General features: G+C 37.9%; 1 protein-coding gene across 2 annotated transcripts in view; it reads right to left on the bottom strand.

Annotated features, from left to right (window-relative positions):
* Positions 1–262: 262 nt before the first annotated feature.
* LOC126095175 (uncharacterized) overlaps positions 263–18130 on the bottom strand; it is a 189541-nt gene continuing 171673 nt past the window's right edge. For both annotated transcript variants that reach the window (XM_049909908.1, XM_049909909.1), the window contains exons 9-10: positions 13217–13389; positions 263–1040 (exon numbers count right to left, since the gene is read on the bottom strand). In XM_049909908.1, coding sequence (XP_049765865.1) covers positions 983–1040; positions 13217–13389 — 231 coding nt within the window. In that variant the 3' untranslated portion in view covers positions 263–982. The remainder of the gene's footprint in view (positions 1041–13216; positions 13390–18130) is intronic.

The following is an 18130-nucleotide window of genomic DNA, read 5'->3' on the forward strand; positions in this document are numbered from 1 at the left end:
CAGCACTACGCCCTACCTCACTTAACTGCTGCTTGCAGGTGGGAAAAAATTAGTGCATGTACACGTGGGTTCAAGATTGGCTTATCCATTAGGTGGTGTTCAGAAAAAAAAAAAAAGTCTTTAATTACTTCCTTATGCTGTGTCGAAACTGAACAATCTGTTGGCAGGTTACTGTACACAAATTCTTGCGCTCTGCTGGAAGTTCTATTTATTTTTATTTCAAATTAAAATAAGTGGGGGTAAGGATAAAAACACACTGTGTAAAAAAAGTTTATTGTATCAATTGTTGCTGATTTGTTTTCATAAATTTATAAATATATACAACTTTTTGTTTACAAAACCTTTTGATACAAAAACAATACTCATTTCTTGCATTTCAAAATCTACTCCTTAAAACAGAAGGATATGAAAAATGCCTGCTATCAACTTCCATTTTTTTCTAAAGTACAAAATAGTAACTTTTTAAAAACAGATGTGCACATCTTCGTAAAACTCAGCTCTTTTCTTACGTGACAGAACACATAATACTGCAGTTTTATGAAGAATTTAATGAAGGGATGACAATGCACTGATTCACCAAAGCCATTAACAGGTCAGTCTTTCAACATCTAACAAGTGGAATAATTAACTAGACTATGCAACTTTTAAAGCAAGCACCAGAACCACTTCAGTCTACAATTATTGGTAAACATTAATACGTAAATGAAAAACACATTAGTATTCAAGATGTCATGTCTTTTTTAACAAAAGCAGTTACCTCTGAACAAAAAAGTAAATACTGAAATCATGTATTAAATGAACTGTTTCTTATTTCCATTAAGTGAGGTGTAACATCTCTGGTGAACTTCTTAACTGAAGAATTCCACATAGCTTTATCACATATAACAAAATGTTAAATTTATTAAAACCAGTCAATGTTTATCATGTCTTTCATAAAAACGTGTATTTGAGGCACTATGGTATTATTAAAATGTCATCTAAATTAGTAATAACCAGGCATTTTATTTGTTTTGTTGGGTGGCTGCCCAGCATTTGATGACCTGAAAGAGAGAAGCTCACATGAGTGCATAATTCAATCTCTGTAGCAAATTAACTGCTGTGTTAATAAGACAGAATAGAAATATTATTGAATGCAAGTAATTTATAACCTAATCATGTAAAAGTGTGTTCCCAGTGATATGAGCACTGTACTGTTGTGCTTTAGAGAGAAAAAGGTAGAGTTATTTATAGGACTTCTGTGGGCAAAAAGTAGGGGCAAAAATATCTTTTTACAATCTGTTTTTTTGCTCCCAGGCAAAGAAAAAAATTAAATGTGGCATCTCAAGTAATACAGAATACCAAACTGCTTTCCAAGCACACATTTTGGTCACATGTACTGTACCCTTAAAGCCTCATTATCTCTTTTTATGATTTGTCTCTGTAATTGGAGTCTATACTTTAGACTTCTGAACTCATTAAAGACAACAAAAGAAATGAATTAATGTATGGAAATGACAATAAATAGATAAATATTATGAGAAGGATGGACTTTCAAGGAAATACACTGGCAGGAAACTCAAGTTTTTCATAATGAAAATATATTGTATATACATTTTGTACCATATTTTTTTCCATTACTTGGTAGCGATAACCCCTTTTTACGATTGCTGTAAATTGCTAATCAGCTATCTTCAGACCAGTTTATATACTAATTACAAGAGTAGTGCAGCAAACCATATCTCTAACTTTATTGTATCATATCTCTCACAACGCAGTTGTGAATGCTGTGGTGGTGGTGGTGGTGGTGGTGGTGGTGTGTTGATGACACTAGTTAGCAGATATAGTGATATGGCACAAGTTCAGGTGGCATTTTAAGATCTCTGCTGGCAACCAATCCTATTCTTTAGAAAAAGCTGTACAGAAGATTCCTCTGTGGGCGGTTGACTGGCATCAATTCCTCTCTGCAAAACACCTGACCAACAACAAATGTTTTAGCAATTAAACATGTTGCTTTCTTACACTCTCCTTCCACCCCTAAACAGAACTACTATTTTTCCATAATATTCCAGTGATTTTACTGGTTACACCTTTCCTTCCTCATGGATGTGTGATAATTATTCTACATATTGAGGTGTGATCAATCTGTGATAAAAATGTTCTTCCATTCATTTACAGTACAATTTCAACACTCCTGATGCAACAGTCTTTAAACCTGCTTCTTCACTTTTTGAAAAGGGCACGTACTGCTAGAATCTCTAACAGACCGCCTGCTCCGATTCTCAAATATACAGGTTGTCCGGCAACTACCAGCTGAAGGAAGTGTTTGCTCTACAAACAGCTATGCTGTAGAAATTGTTACATATTGTTAAGCCCAAATATTGGTTCTGTGGTGGAGTGGTTGCTCTTTGTCCACCTCATACAGGTCCATAATAAGTATTTCTTGTGTCCTTGAATAAGCATAAAAATCACTGAACTGCTACAGATCAATGTTCCAGCACACTGTTCACATGGAAAATAAGGCTGTTGGTTGGAAGATAAGTTAATCAGCACCATTTTGATTAGCCCTCCCTGTTGTTGGCTCAATGCCCCTCTTTCCACATTCCTGTTTTCCTGTTTGGACTTAACCTTTGAACAATAGTTTAGTAGGACTCTACTGTCCATTAAATCCAGGACGAAGAGAATCAAAAGCACACAAATGGCGGGAAGATCAACATCCATTAAATAGTGGCCTTGCGATAAATGCAAATTATGCCTCAATATGTGAAAATGTGAATCTACGTAATAAATGCTATTTCATAGCCAACTGTATCCAAATCAACTTGTTTATGAGAGATATTTTGAAATAGCTTTACTTTCTGGAAATATGTATCAAAAAAGCAACCAATTTTCCATTATCAGTCTTGCAAAATATCTGGTGAAGTCCAATTTGGGAAGAGAATGTGCTTAAGAAGGTGTCTACAAAGAAAGGGCACCTATGCACAAACGTATCAGTGTACTTATAAGTTACGCTCTGGTGTCAAATCAGACAGTGGATGGTTGCCCAATCCTGTAAAGGCTGTTTTACATGAATCAATTTCTGGTCAAAACTGAGTACTCGCTGTGGATGTGCATGCTATACTTGTGTGTAACTCAACAGCCAACTACTTAACAAATGAGACAGAGACATCCATGATCAACTGATTGTGCCAAGTGTGGAGCTTGTAAACTCGAGAGTATGCTGCAGGACTGTACATCTGTTGAAACAAGGGATTGTGATGTCACCTGCATTCAATACTCCGCAATCCACTTGTCAGTGTATTGTGGAGGATACTTCTTATACCACTACTGCCTTACCTGTTCTATTTGCGAATGATGTGTGGGAAGAATTATCGTCGATAAGCCTCTGTGTTTACATTTATCGAATTTAGTACGAGAGTAAGCACATATATATATTTTTTCCTACGTGGAATGTTTCTCCTCTTATATATATATACATATATATATTACTATATATATATATATATATATATATATATAATAATATACTATATAATATTATATATATATATATATATAATAGTATATATATATTATATAATACTATATATATATATATACTATATATATATATATATATATATATATATATATAGTATATATATATATATATATATACTATATATATATATATATATATACTATAATATATATATATATACTATATATACTATATATATATACTATATATATACTATATATATATATATATATATATATACTATATATATATATATATATATATACTATATATATATATATATAATATATAATATATAACTATATATATATTATATATATATACTATATATATATATATATATATACTATATATATATATATATATATACTATATATAATATATATATATATATATATATATATATATATAGTTATAATAGAAGGAAACATTCCACGAAGGAAAAATATATTTAAAAACAAAGATGATGTGACTTCACCAAATGAAAGTGCTGGCAGGTCGACAGACACACAAACAAACACAAACATACACACAAAATCCAAGCTTTCGCAACCAACGGTTGCCTCGTCAGGAAAGAGGGAAGGAGAAGGAAAGACAAAAGGATATGGGTTTTAAGGGAGAGGGTAAGGAGTCATTCCAATCCCGGGAGCGGAAAGACTTACCTTAGGGGGAAAAAAGGACAGGTATACACTCGCACACACACACATATCCATCCACACATACACAGACACAAGCAGACATTTGTAAAGGCAAAGAGTTTGGGCAGAGATGTCAGTCGGGACGGAAGTACAGAGGCAAAGATGATGTTGAAAGACAGGTGAGGTATGAGCGGCGGCAGATTGAAATTAGAAATTAGCGGAGATTGAGGCCTGGCGGATAGCGAGAAGAGAGGATATGCTGAAGGGCAAGTTCCCATCTCCGGAGTTCTGACAGGTTGGTGTTAGTGGGAAGTATCCAGATAACCCGGACGGTGTAACACTGTGCCAAGATGTGCTGGCCGTGCACCAAGGCATGTTTAGCCACAGGGTGATCCTCATTACCAACAAACACTGTCTGCCTGTGTCCATTCATGCGAATGGACAGTTTGTTGCTGGTCATTCCCACATAGAATGCATCACAGTGTAGACAGGTCAGTTGGTAGATCACGTGGGTGCTTTCACACGTGGCTCTGCCTTTGATTGTGTACACCTTCCGGGTTACAGGACTGGAGTAGGTGGTGGTGGGAGGGTGCATGGGACAGGTTTTACACCGGGGGCGGTTACAAGGGTAGGAGCCAGAGGGTAGGGAAGGTGGTTTGGGGATTTCATAGGGATGAACTAAGAGGTTACGCTCTTCTCGCTATCCGCCAGGCCTCAATCTCCGCTAATTTCTAATTTCTATTTGCCGCTGCTCATACCTCACTTGTCTTTCTACAACTTCTTTGCCTCTGTACTTCCGCCTCGACTGACATCTCTGCCCAAACTCTTTGCCTTTACTAATGTCTGCTTGTGTCTGTGCATATGCGGATGGATACGTGTGAGTGTGCGCGAGTGTATACCCGTCCTTTTTTCCCCCTAAGGTAAGTCTTTCCGCTCCCGGGATTGGAATGACTCCTTACCCTCTCCCTTAAAACCCACATCCTTTTGTCTTTCCCTCTCCTTCCGTCTTTCCTGACGAAGCAGCCGTTGGTTGCAAAAGCTAGAATTTTGTGTGTATGTTTGTGTGTCTATCGACCTGCCAGCGCTTTTGTTTGGTAAGTCTCATCATCTTTCTTTTTAGATACAATGTAATATTTATTTACATTCAGGATACGCTGCCAGTCTCTGCACCATTCATCAATCCTCTGCAGGTCCTTCTGCAAATCAAGGGTTTTCTGGCATTGCTATCTTCTTATCGACAACGCCATAATCTGCGAACAGCCTTAAAGAGCTCCTGAAGCAATCTGCTCCATCATTTATATACATTGTAAATAGTATCAGTCCTATCACACTTCCTTGGGGTACTCCTGAAATAATCTTTAATTTTTGCCAATTTTGTTTAATTGAGAGTGAAGTGAGAGTTCTCTCTGCAAGAAAGTCTTCAATCAATTCACAAATCTGGTAAGATGTTTTGTAAGTTCACACTTTTTCACTAAATGGCAGTACGGGACCCTGCCAAATGCTTTCCTGAAATCAAGGAACACAGATCAACTTGAATGCTGTTGCCTACTGCACTATCTTCTGGAAGAACAGAGCAAGGTGAATTTCACTAGGTCTGTCTGTGGAATAAATTTTGATTTTTATAGAGATGGTTTTCGTTCTCCAAAGAACATCACAATTCTTGAGCCTACAACATGTTCCTTAATTTCACAAAAGATAGACATCAACAATATACGTGCATCGGTCCTAGAGCCCTTCTTGAAAACTGGAGTGACCAGCACTTTTTCCAGTCACTAGGTACCCTTCATTGTTCCAGAGATTACGTTAAACTGCTCTAGTAGGGGAGCAAGTTCTTTTGCATACTCTTTGTACAATGTTTCTGGTGCCTCATCTGATCCTGATGCCTTTCTATTACTAAATGATTTTAGTTGCTTTTCTACTGTGCAATCCATTATCTCAATATCTGCCATTTCGATGTTCGTACAATTATTGAAAGAAGGGACCATGTTACAGTGTTGCGCAGTGAAACAATTTTGGAAGATCGAATTCAGGAAGACCAAATCCAGTATTCTGGCCTTCTCTCTTATATTCCATTCCAGTGCCAGTAAGGTCTCTGAGTGAATGAGTATATAATTTTGAGCTACTTACTGATTTTAAGTAAGATGAAACCTCTTTGGGTTTTTACTCAGACCTGTTGACAAAATATTACTTTCAAAGTCATTTAACACTTATCTCATTGCTTTCCTTTGTTGATGATGTTTGGTTTGTGGGGCGCTCAACTGCGTGGTTATCAGCGCCCGTACAATTACCCAATCTTTGCTCAGTCCAATTTCGCCACTTTCCTGGATGATGATGAAATGATGAGGACAACACAAACACCCAGTCATCTCGAGGCAGGTGAAAATCCCTGACCCCGCCGGGAATTGAACCCGGGACCCCGTGCTCGGGAAGCGAGAACGCTACCGCGAGACCACGAGCGGCGGACGCTTTCCTTTGTTGACTTTCACTTTGTTCACCATTTGTCAGCTAGGTTTAGAATTTTCTTGAATCTGTGATGAAGGTCTCTCTGTTTATGCAGAAGTTTTCTAATACTGCTGTTAAACCACGGTGGGTTGTTCCCATCCACTATGACCATGCTTGAAGCATACTTGTCTAAGGCATATTCAACAATGCTTTTGAATTTTGTTCTATTTGTGCGCCACATCTATGTCCTCATGACTAAATATTTGATGCTGGCTACTCTAGCTAAGCAAAAATATTTTCCTAACTTTCTTAACATTCCTTGTAATACCCATAGTCATAGTTGCTACCACAGCCTTATGTTCCCTGATACCCTTCTCTATTCCGGAAGTGCAGGTGTCTCTGTTGTTATAGTCCGATCCATGAACGATGGCACTTCGCGTGATTTCACTGTTGCTGTTCCAAGCGGCACTTGCGGTAAGCGGATAAATGTGCTTGCACCTGAAGAAAATGTGTACACAGCAAGTTGCATCTCTCACATGGTTGAGCAGAATTTGTTGCTTACCACCACTGTCAAGATGCGACAACTCGCAACAAATGCAATAAAAATTTGCTATGTAATAAGCTACGATAACATTTAATGCTCACATTAGCTGCAACATTCACAGCAGAACACTACTGAATGCTCATTGGATGTCGGAGAATGTGTGACCTAGATGTGCAGAACACTCCTAAACTCAACTGCCATTGCTCATGACTCCAACTTCAAGTGGTCTAAAATCTTTCATGTGTGAGCTGTTAACTATCTGCTCGAAGTAATATTCAGTAATGACATCCATAATAATGTCACATGAATTCCTGTGCCTGGCACCAGTTTTGATAGCAAGACTCTCCCACTCTGCACCTGGCAAGTTGAAGTCACTGCCCATTACATCATGATCTGCTTATTTACTAAATGCTGCAAGTTCTCTCTGAAGCACTCTATCATTACAGCTTCTGATTTAGGTTGTCTATGAAAGCATCTGATTACCATTTTTGACCCACTTTTGATGCTTAACTTCACCCAGATTAATTCACATTCAGACTCTGTAATAACCTCCCTAGATATTAACAAATTCTTTACTTTAATAAATTCTCAGCCACCAGTGGTGACTAACCTATCCTTACAATAACTATTCCAATCCGATTTTAGGATTTTGCTGCTATCCACTACTTCTTTAAAACAATTTTCTGTTGCTAATACTATCTGGGCATCGCAGCCTTCAATATACAATACTCATTTTGGCACCTCAGCATGGATGCTCCTGCAGTTAACCTATTCTCACTGAGCTCACTCGTTATTATAGTACCGGGTTTTGTGCTTTTGTATCTTCTTAATCTTTATTTTGTTATTTGCTTAGTTTTCATGACAATGCACATGTTGTGCCAAAGCCTGGTATTTTTCCTACTAGTGTTCTCACACAAGAGAGACTAAATATCAAAGCGAAACGGTACCGCTATTTACAATATTGGTTCCACGACAAAAGAAAAGCCTACATTATGGATAAACAAGAATGTAAATACATACACCTTTTTATCGAGAAAAATAATTCTGAATGATATCCGGCACTTTGAAAGAAATCAAGATACAGACGACAATATAAAAAGGCGCTGTCTGCTGCCTTATAAATGTTGTTTGATATGTTCCTAAGTATATATTTTCTCAAGCAGATAAATGTAGATATTTTTCGAAGTCTGGATGACACATTTTCTTTCTTTCAGTTATCAGAATCGTGGAGAACACAAGCTGTTCACTACTGTCACAAATGTTCACTATCGATTTTGTTTTAGTCATAAATAAACTATTATGATTGTTGTTCCTACAGTCTGTTATTATGTTTGGATTTTTTTCATGAAAAGGATAGTCCCTCATAATTTCACTTTCGCTGTTCAGGTGCCAAACTGCATGGCAGACAGCTCACACAACACATGATTTTGGCACTGATGTGTAAACGGAAACCATTACTTGTGACATATGAGAGACAGTACAGGAATAAAATGCCAAGGGTGCTGCAGTAGACTCACTTATGATGAGTAGTCATTTGAGACAAGAACAAGAAAGTTGACCACATGAAATGTACTTTTAAGACACACTCCATGTATGGTAACATACGACTCAGCAGTGGGAACTAACATTCTCGTTCGAATAAAGAAACACACATGTATATCTGGTAGCTAAGTTGGTATTACGTGAAATTACAAATGCTTTAACATAACAGTTTTGGTGCAAGGTGTTTTGAACCATGGTTGCAACACTGGTGGAGGCTGAGCCTGAACTACCTCATTTATGATGCTGTCAACTTAAGCAATTAATTTTTTGGTAACCATTACCTAACACTTTGTGCAGTGCAACAGAGCAAGTTAGAATTTTCCATCTGCTCTTGTTACACTTCTACTGATGATTTCTTTTTCTTTTTTTTCTGTCTTGGATTGGTGTTTGGTTGTGATTTCCTGTAACATGTAGCCAAGACGCTGTCCTGTTACCATAAAGATCAAATTTCATTCTATTTCTTTATTGCAATTATAATCTCATACCAACTAACTGCAAAAATATGATTAGTTTTGCTTAAAACGATGTTTATTAAAAGTTATGTCTAATTAAAAATTATACTACAGTAAGTAATGGCAAATTTCATGTAAGCTAACATGCATTTATGGACAGACACATCACTCATTAGAAAGATGGACTTTTGACCTTTCAGTAATGTATTTTAGTTTCTGTGAAACTAATTAACTTTTAAGATAATTAACATTAAAGTTTCCAATTTCCTAGACAACCACATCTTTCAAAAACAAAATTACAGTTAAACACTTATAATTTGTCCTGAGTAGCAAAATCTAACCTAACAGTTTTTCAAATGATTATGTAGTTGCCAAAATCACAGTTGTCCTTATGTCAGTCTTTATAATATCCACCCTGCCACAAAACAGTCTGCATGAGCTACTACTCATTATGCTTAAATTTCCGCATTACTCTTGGGAATAAAAAGGTCAGGGCTTGAATATGAACAGCTAACATCACTGTAAAGGTACAATTACCAGTATCTGTAAAAACTTGGTAATTTCAGTACCTAAGAACTCGCCAATGAATTCTATAAAGCAAATTTGTGGTATTTTGGATAAATTGTGTTCTAAATAACAGAAAAATTGGACCTTCTTTATCACTGGAACAACTGATTATTGTACTTTATGACTTTTGTTAAGGACTTAATGAAATATCACTGCGTAACTTAATAGATTACTGTGAGACACTATGTTTACTGTGATCCATGATGTACAGGTGAACTGTGTTCTGTCCCATACTCAGCATCTTGTTTTGAAGGCTTTTATAACAACAACTGATCCACTGATAGCATTTCTAAAATCTGTGCTATAATAATATTGACATTTAGCTGGTAAATTCTGTCACTGAAATGTTGTTGGATGCAAGAGCTAATCTGATTTATATATTACATGTGTTACCCAATTAAGGACTCAGTCAGCATCCCAACAGTATGATATCAAGTTTAATAAACGTGCCACAATGGGAACCAAAAACTGTGGAGATGCATAAGTTATTAAGTCAACAACCCCCACTGCTCATTAAGGTTTTCAGTTTCATGGCTACAGAATGGACCACAACTGAAGAGGCATAGAAAAAGAAAGAACAAAAAAAAAAAAAAAAAAAAAAAAAAAAAAAAAAAAAAAAAAAAAAAAAAAAAATAAAATCAGGATTGCTGTCTTAAAACTCCATTTTGCTTTGCATTGTATGTAGCATGTTATTTTATTTTCCTATTTTGAAAAGAATGAGGCAACTAATCCTGCCCCATCATGGGTTTCATGCGAAGCCTCACAACTGCGAAGGTATCGACAATCCCCATGACCATGTGTCAGTTCCGCTTTTGCAGAAACGCAGAAAATGGTATAAAGCTAGCTTCGCTGAGAAGGGGTGGTGATACTTGTTCCTCACACTATTCCTCACCCTTCGAGCAGCCAGAGTTCTCATTTATTTACACTCACAACTGGCAGTTATATTGTAGACTCTACACTACAGCAACCCCGCTGAAGGTCTTCCTGTAAAGTGCAAATAATTATTTTTAAGTTCTACTTATAGGCCAATGCTAAAGTACTTCATTTGTTCTGTCTGTAGCATTGTTAAGTACAGGTTGCGAATTACATGAAAGGACTCTGCAATATGCTAACCCAATCTTACATACTACAGATTTGAAATTGATGTTCTGCAGATCTTGAAATTATTGAACAGGATAGGAAAAAAGAGAGATAATTTCAAGAAATACCTTAAATCAGAGAAGTGCTCAATGGTGAGAAAATGCTGCTACTTCCCAACACACACAATCATTTGCTGAAAACTTAAATAGAACCAACCTCAGGGTTGGAGGTTTAAGTTTTATGAAAGCAAATATTCCACTCAAAAAGCTCTAATTATAAAGGAAAAGCTAATTAATCTCACATTATTTTATCGCCAACCACTGTTTTCTAATTTTCTTTTTGTGATGAATTTCAAATTTACACATGTAGCACCCCAGATTTTTAATTTATACCTCTAATTAATTATAAAAATATATGCTGATTCTGCCACAAATTTTGTTCACAACAAAGCTAATTGCTCCAAAAAATGAAGCTAATTCTGTCTAAAATAAATGTTACATTTTCTGGTCCCTAGCCATAACTGTCAAGTAACATTTGCTGTTACATTCCTCTTCATAATCATTAAAATATTTTCGAATACAAAACACAATTCGTTTTCATATATTTATCTTCTGCTCAGAGCTTAGAACATGTCACATCTGTGTAGAACATATCTAGAAAAGAACTCAGTGAACTGGTATGCCAATTAAGTATGTTCATAACAGAGTGGCAGTCCCCACATTGGTATGTCTGTGTACAAGTGTTACTGAAACATGTTTACAGGTATACTGGTTAAAACTGAAAGCAATATTTTGAATTTGTGAAAAATACACCTATGAGCAAAAATGTTATGACTGCTGCCCACCAAGAGGGCACCTGGTAGTGGTGTGGGCATGTGATGTGGTAAGAAAATATATAAGCAGAGCAGAGAGAAATGGGAAGGATTTCTAGTGATACAGGCTGCAAACAAGAAATCACACTGACATAAGCAACTTTGACAAGATGCAAACTGTTATAATGCGGGATGTGGTGACTAGCATCTCAGACACACCGAAACTGATCAGCTTTTCATGTACTACTATCATGAGCATCTATGGGAAGTGACTGAATGACAGTGAAACCGTGATTAGCTGACAAGGTGTTGGACAACTGTGCCACATCACAGAATGTAGATATACGAGGCTTGCTCAGTCTGTAAAGCAGGATGGTTGACAATCTGTGGTGTATCTGACCATAATACAAAGCTCATGCAGGAGCAAGTGTTTCAGCGTGTACTGTTCACCATCACTGTTGAACACTGGGAACCGCAGCAGAGGATCCTTCAGTACTCTCATATCGACCCAACACTGTTGATTATGATTGTAGTGGTCACGAGATCATTGATATTATACTGTGGATTAATCGAAATGTGTTGCTTGTTTGGATGAATCAGTTTTCTTTTTGTGCCAGGTCAATATTTGTGTCTGCGTAGACCAACATTCAGGTAAATAGCTGCTCAAAACGTCCATCGTGTCATAGGTGCAGGCCTGTGGGTGCACTATTATGCTGCGGCATACATTCTTCTGGACTTGTTCAGGACCTTTGGTAGTAATTAAGTTATCAAGACAGCTGTGAACTGGATGAACATTATTGCGTACTACCTGCATGCATTCATACTTGACGTCTTCCCAGACGAGGGATTTTTCCTGTAGGATAACTGTCCATGTCACATGTCTAGAATCATGCTACAGTGGTTTGTGTAACATGATAGTGCCCATTACATTTCCCTGATCTGAGCCTAATGGAATACATCTGGGACACAATCGGGCACCTGCTCCAGATCCACAAATCACCAGCTCATAATTTACAGGAATTGCATAACCTCTGCATAGACATATAGTGCCACAAACCATCTGAAACCAATCAAGGGTTTGTCAAACCCATATCTAACATTCTTAATCAGGCCTTTTGACTGAAATTTTTAAACACCTTCTGCAAATTTGTATGAAGAATATCACTGACTAACATCATCTTAATGCAAATTAAAACAAGAGGAGGAGGAGGAGGAGGAGAGGAAGAAGTAGAAGGTGAAGATTGTAAGTAAATGGATTTTCTTAAGTGTAAGCAAATCAAAGGTGAGATTCACTTGCTTGGCAATAATTTTAAATGCAAGAAATTAGAAATGACCAAACAGCAGCTGGTGACTTAGAAGAGAAAATGAGACAGTGGAGATGCACAGAATAGATGTGGGAGAAGAAAGAAAATAAAGGAGAGGGTGGGTGGGTGGGTGGGTGGGTGGGGGGGGGGGGGGGGAGAAGAAGCACATTAGAACAGGAGATAATATTTATTTCCATTTCACTTCGACTATCTTTTCCTTAAAAGAAAAGAATTATTCGAATTATTCAACTGCTTACATTCAGTGACAACTTATGTTGTCAAGATATTTTACAGAGAGAGACCACATCATATCCAAAACATGTATTATCTGCTACATTACCTGACTTTAGGAGCAGGCAACCTTGAAGGCAATCGTGAAGGAGGTCGAGGAATGCCACTAGAAGGTCTTCCCTGTGGTGGGATTGTGTTTATCCTAGGAGGTCGAATGGAAGGAGGTCGCAAACTAGACGATGGCCGAGGTCTTACGTTTTCTGGTTGTCTCAAAACTGGTACCTGTAAATTGATTTCAACATGAGGTAACTACAAATACTGAATACATTTTAGTAATTTCTTAACATTTAATAAGAACTTAAGAACATGCTACATTACAGGGAACATATGCAAGTACATGAAATACACAATATAAAATGAATGTCATTGTTGAAAAAAGGGCGTAACTTAATGAATAAATAAGTAGGTAAAAATTTAAAATAAAATAAAAAAAGGTACACAGACTTCAGTATTTTTCACGCTTTTTCATCTATCATTTTACGAGACTCAGGCATTTGAACAGTCAATTCATCCTTTAACCTATTTTAAGAGCGTAGACATTATGTAAATTAAAAACTAGTTAGTTGGTGATTAAGGGACTAAACAGCAAGTTCATCAGTCCCTCAATTCAACATTAGTGACGTACACAAAGCACGTGTTCTGGTGATTAAAGTTTGTAAGAGTGGTGAGACTGAGGCATTGAAAGCAATACCAATGCCAGAACTGGGAAAGAATTTACAGAGAAGCGTATGGATCAGATTGGCATATAGGTCAGAGCAGACAAGGAGTCTCCTGAGGCTCATCCGAAGGCAACAAAAGCACCACCTCACATCTGACTCCTGCAAGCCCGATTAAGGGTGAAGACAGTTACAGAGCAAAGAATGTTTTCTGGTTGGCAGATTCAGAAGAGTAAAAGTGAGACTGCTAATAATGTACCGAAAATCAGTTGGATCATCAATAATAAAAACAAGAGAGAGAAATAGGTAAGACAGGACAAAGGAATCCCCAGGGCTCCACGCACAATGAGTCACACGACCCACAGCTGTCCCATTCTTGCACCAGTGTAGTTGCAGTGTTAAACAGCACCCACTAATCAAAAGAATGCTACCTCTAAAATAGAAAAAAAGCTTATGGCTGAGAAAGAGGTAACATGCATATAAAAACAATTAAAACAGGATAAGAAAGAGATGAAAGAGCTGGTCAAGGAGGTAAGTTCGGGTGTCCCCCAGACTCAGCATGCAGCAGGAGATACCCGAACCCCAACCATACCGCCCCAGCTCCGAAGCTAGCTTAAGATGTATCTGGCAATTAAAGCCACTTTCACAGAGAAAATGGAAAACCAATTCAGCTGTCCATGAATGATCAGCTAATATTTGCGGCAAGGAATTTGGAAAGCCATTCTTAGCATGGAAGAAGAGGGGAAAAAAAAAGAGGTCACTCCAACAGGATAAGAGTTACTGTCCGTAATGCTCCACAGCTAAAACATGCAGGTGGCTCGCTACGTACTATCAAACTATGGGTCAGCCTGGTATCACCAATGTGGAGGACATAGGATGGTGGATTCTTTCGCAATTTCTGGCGGGGGCGGGGGGGGGGGGGGGGGGGGGGGGGAGAGAGGTAGAAGGAAGAACACCATGATGCAGTAGTCTACTTGATAGTGTGGAATTTATTAGTAGCCAACCAGATGTCATTCCATCTCCAAGTGAGCAGAGGTCTTATTTGCACCTGCAAATGTGCACCTGGGATTGACAAAGTGAATGGAGGGTGAGTAAAGGACCCAGAGAAGGACAACTGAGCAGGCAGTATGACTAAGTTCAGCAAGAAGATCATGAATAGCAGAGATCACAAGGTGTTAAATAAAACTGTCCAATGGCCTGAAGACCATTCACTGAGTCACTACATATTAAGTGTGGTCAGTGGAGGGCTCTGCTAAGGGCCACCAGCTCTGCCGTAAAAATACTACATGTTTTTTGCAACAAATGATGTTCTTACCCAGGAGCAAATGTAAAAGCAAATCCCCTCTTATCCAGTTTTACAGCTGTCAGTGTAAAAGAGGGTTGCACCCTAAAACTCCTGAAGAAACGAACATAACAAGGCATCAAAAGGTCATGGGGGTGACAGACTTTAGGACCTTGAAATAGATCAGTCCTAGTTTGTGGGGGTGGGAGAGGGTGATACACAAGGAGCACAATCCAGGGAGGGGATATGGAGAGCCTGGCAGAGGGCTGTGAGGCACATTCCCATTTGTAATCCCACCCAATGTCTGATGCCCCGCAAATGCAAAAAGAATAGGATATGTTGGGTGATCAGGAATTGATGAATTGCAACTGCGTAGGAGACGAAGAGTTGGTATTGTGGGAAGATGTAAGATCCATGCTTCAAAAGAAGATTGTCTACAGGATTATACTGGAAAATACCAGTGGCCAAACAAACTCTATGCTGATGAAATGTGTCTAACAATTTCAAAGTTGCCGGTGCCACATAGCTGTAAACTTAGCACCCGTAGTCCAGTCGGGAGGAGACCAGGGCCCACTAAATACAGAGAAGAAAAGCACTATATGCACTGCAACCGTTGCAGGCAAGGAGGAGATAGTATTAAGCTTTTGCTTGAATTAGGCTTTAGTTGATAAATATGGGCAGCGAAGTTGGCCTTTTATCAAAAAGAAGGCCCAAGAAAAATGGGACTGTGCAACAACTTTCAAGCACTGGGTACCCAAGTAGAATTCTGGATCAGGATGAACTATGGTACAATGACAGAAATGTATGACCTGTACTTTTGTAGGAGAGAACTGTAAACCATCAAGAAGAGTCCCTACAGAGGCATGTCTGATGGTGCCTTGAAGCTGGCATGCAACTGAGACTGCCGAGTGAGCGTGCCCACAAGTTTCCGAGGTTGGTACAGAAATTTCTCCTGCAAGCCCTTACACATCCTCCATACAATCCCCATCTCTTCCCACGTTGTTTCCATGTATTCAGAGCCTTGAGAAAAGACATTTGTGGTCGTCAATTTGCTTCAAACAACTAGTGGCATGCTTGGATACAACCTAAGCAATGGCAAACATTTTTCCATGAAGGCATTGACCGTCTTTTCCACAGTGGGATAAACGCAGTAACAGTTATAATGATTACTTTTGGAATAATCAACAGTTTCATTACTTTTTTCGATCTGTCTTGTGTTCATCTGACTCCCCTTTTGAGTATTCGAATAATATGCATTCATACTTCAAATTTACTTCACCAAATTACTTATTTATAAATGTCGTAATGTATTCTGATACACAGGTTACCATGAACATAGACTTAAGTGTTACAATACCTCTGTATGTATCGCAGCGAACTTTTTGACGTAACTTTACAATAGGACTTTGCGTGCCGTCACGTTTATATGCTTACTGTACAAATGTAAAGAAATCTCTTAAACTATATTAATATGTACTGTAGATTTTTAAGCTTTTATATTTGATACAACTTATTTTCATTCATTTGTAGAACACCGATAAATAAGTCATAAAGGTTTGAAAATTATGTATCATAAATTTTGTTACAATGGTAGTTGCCTGGCAGATTTCCTTTCTTTGCAAAAAGTTATACTAATGATGAAACAAATGAGATGTTGCAAAATTTCAACTACAAAGATATTGAGGCTAATATTCCACTGTCTAAGATCTTTGATAAGTCTCTTATAACAGCTAGGTCAATAATATAACTTTTATAAGATATCACTGACAAAGCCATTTTACTGTGTAATACGGGTCTCAGCATCCTCCATATACCCCTAGTCTCAACTGAAACTATTACTATTACAATTTGCCAGGAGCAAATAAAGCTGCATTTTAGTGACTACACAGCTGCCTAGTTCTGAAAGTCAACCAAAGAATCTTGTGATACTGGTTTTCACAAATATTCTACTGTTACATTTAAATTGGTACTTTCAATCATTCAAGTTCTGTACTTAATTGACTTGCTTTCAAACCATGGGCATCCTTTGTTTTTCAATGTTTGTCCACCAAACAATTAATTCTTGGAAAGAAGAAGTATCTGCATTTCAAGTATAGATATAGTGAAAATGCTGACAAAATTTAATGTGAAACTGAAATAGGCGTCCTTCTATTGATTAAGTTACTCAAAGTGAATAAATATTTATGAAGCAGAATAAATAAAAAAAGGAGGTGAAGAATAGACATGGTACGGAGGATAGCACAAGAAAAAATGTCTTCTTAGAAAAAGGGAACAGCTGATGACACAAAAATACACTAGTGTCGAAAATTAAAGCAGCAAACTGCTATTTCCTCGTCCTGTGTCTAATTCACAACATAATCATACAAACTGTCAAAAGGTGTCTGTACCATCGTGTTCTTCATGGAAGATGGCATTTTGGTCAATGAAAAACCATGCCAACGAGGACGTCAGGGCACCTATCAAATGGAGTAGTGTTTGTCAGATAGTTTCACATAAACAATTACTGTGTACACTGTCAAAGATAGTGCACTATGACAAAGAAAAGACGTCTACCAGCTTCTCCGTGGTGGAGGGCCACAGGAAGAATGAAAGCAGGACAGTCGCAAACTCATGTGGTTCGGTGGCTTAACGTGAATCGTTCTGTTGTTTCTCGGATGTGGCTGCAGTTTAGAGAGATCACAACTGTACTATTGACCAGGGCAGCTCTGACCATCAGTGACATCAGAAAGAGCGGAGTAGAGAAGCTTTGTCACAGTGGCCTTTATTGCCAGAGACCTGCTGTGTGTGTGTGTGTGTGTGTGTGTGTGTGTGTGTGTGTGTGTGTGTGTGCGCGCGCGCGCGACGCGTCTTCACAGACGGGAAGTCATCAACATGCCACCTGGACAGTTGAACAGTGGTCCAATGTTCTTTCCATAGATGAATCCTGATTTGATCTGGAGAGTGATTCTCGACAAATTATCTGAAAGGAATGTGGAACATGATCTTGAAACCCAAACACTGCGAAAGACAGCGTTATCAAGGAGGA

The sequence above is a fragment of the Schistocerca cancellata genome, chromosome 8, assembly GCF_023864275.1.
Source record: "Schistocerca cancellata isolate TAMUIC-IGC-003103 chromosome 8, iqSchCanc2.1, whole genome shotgun sequence".
NCBI lineage: Eukaryota > Metazoa > Arthropoda > Insecta > Orthoptera > Acrididae > Schistocerca > Schistocerca cancellata.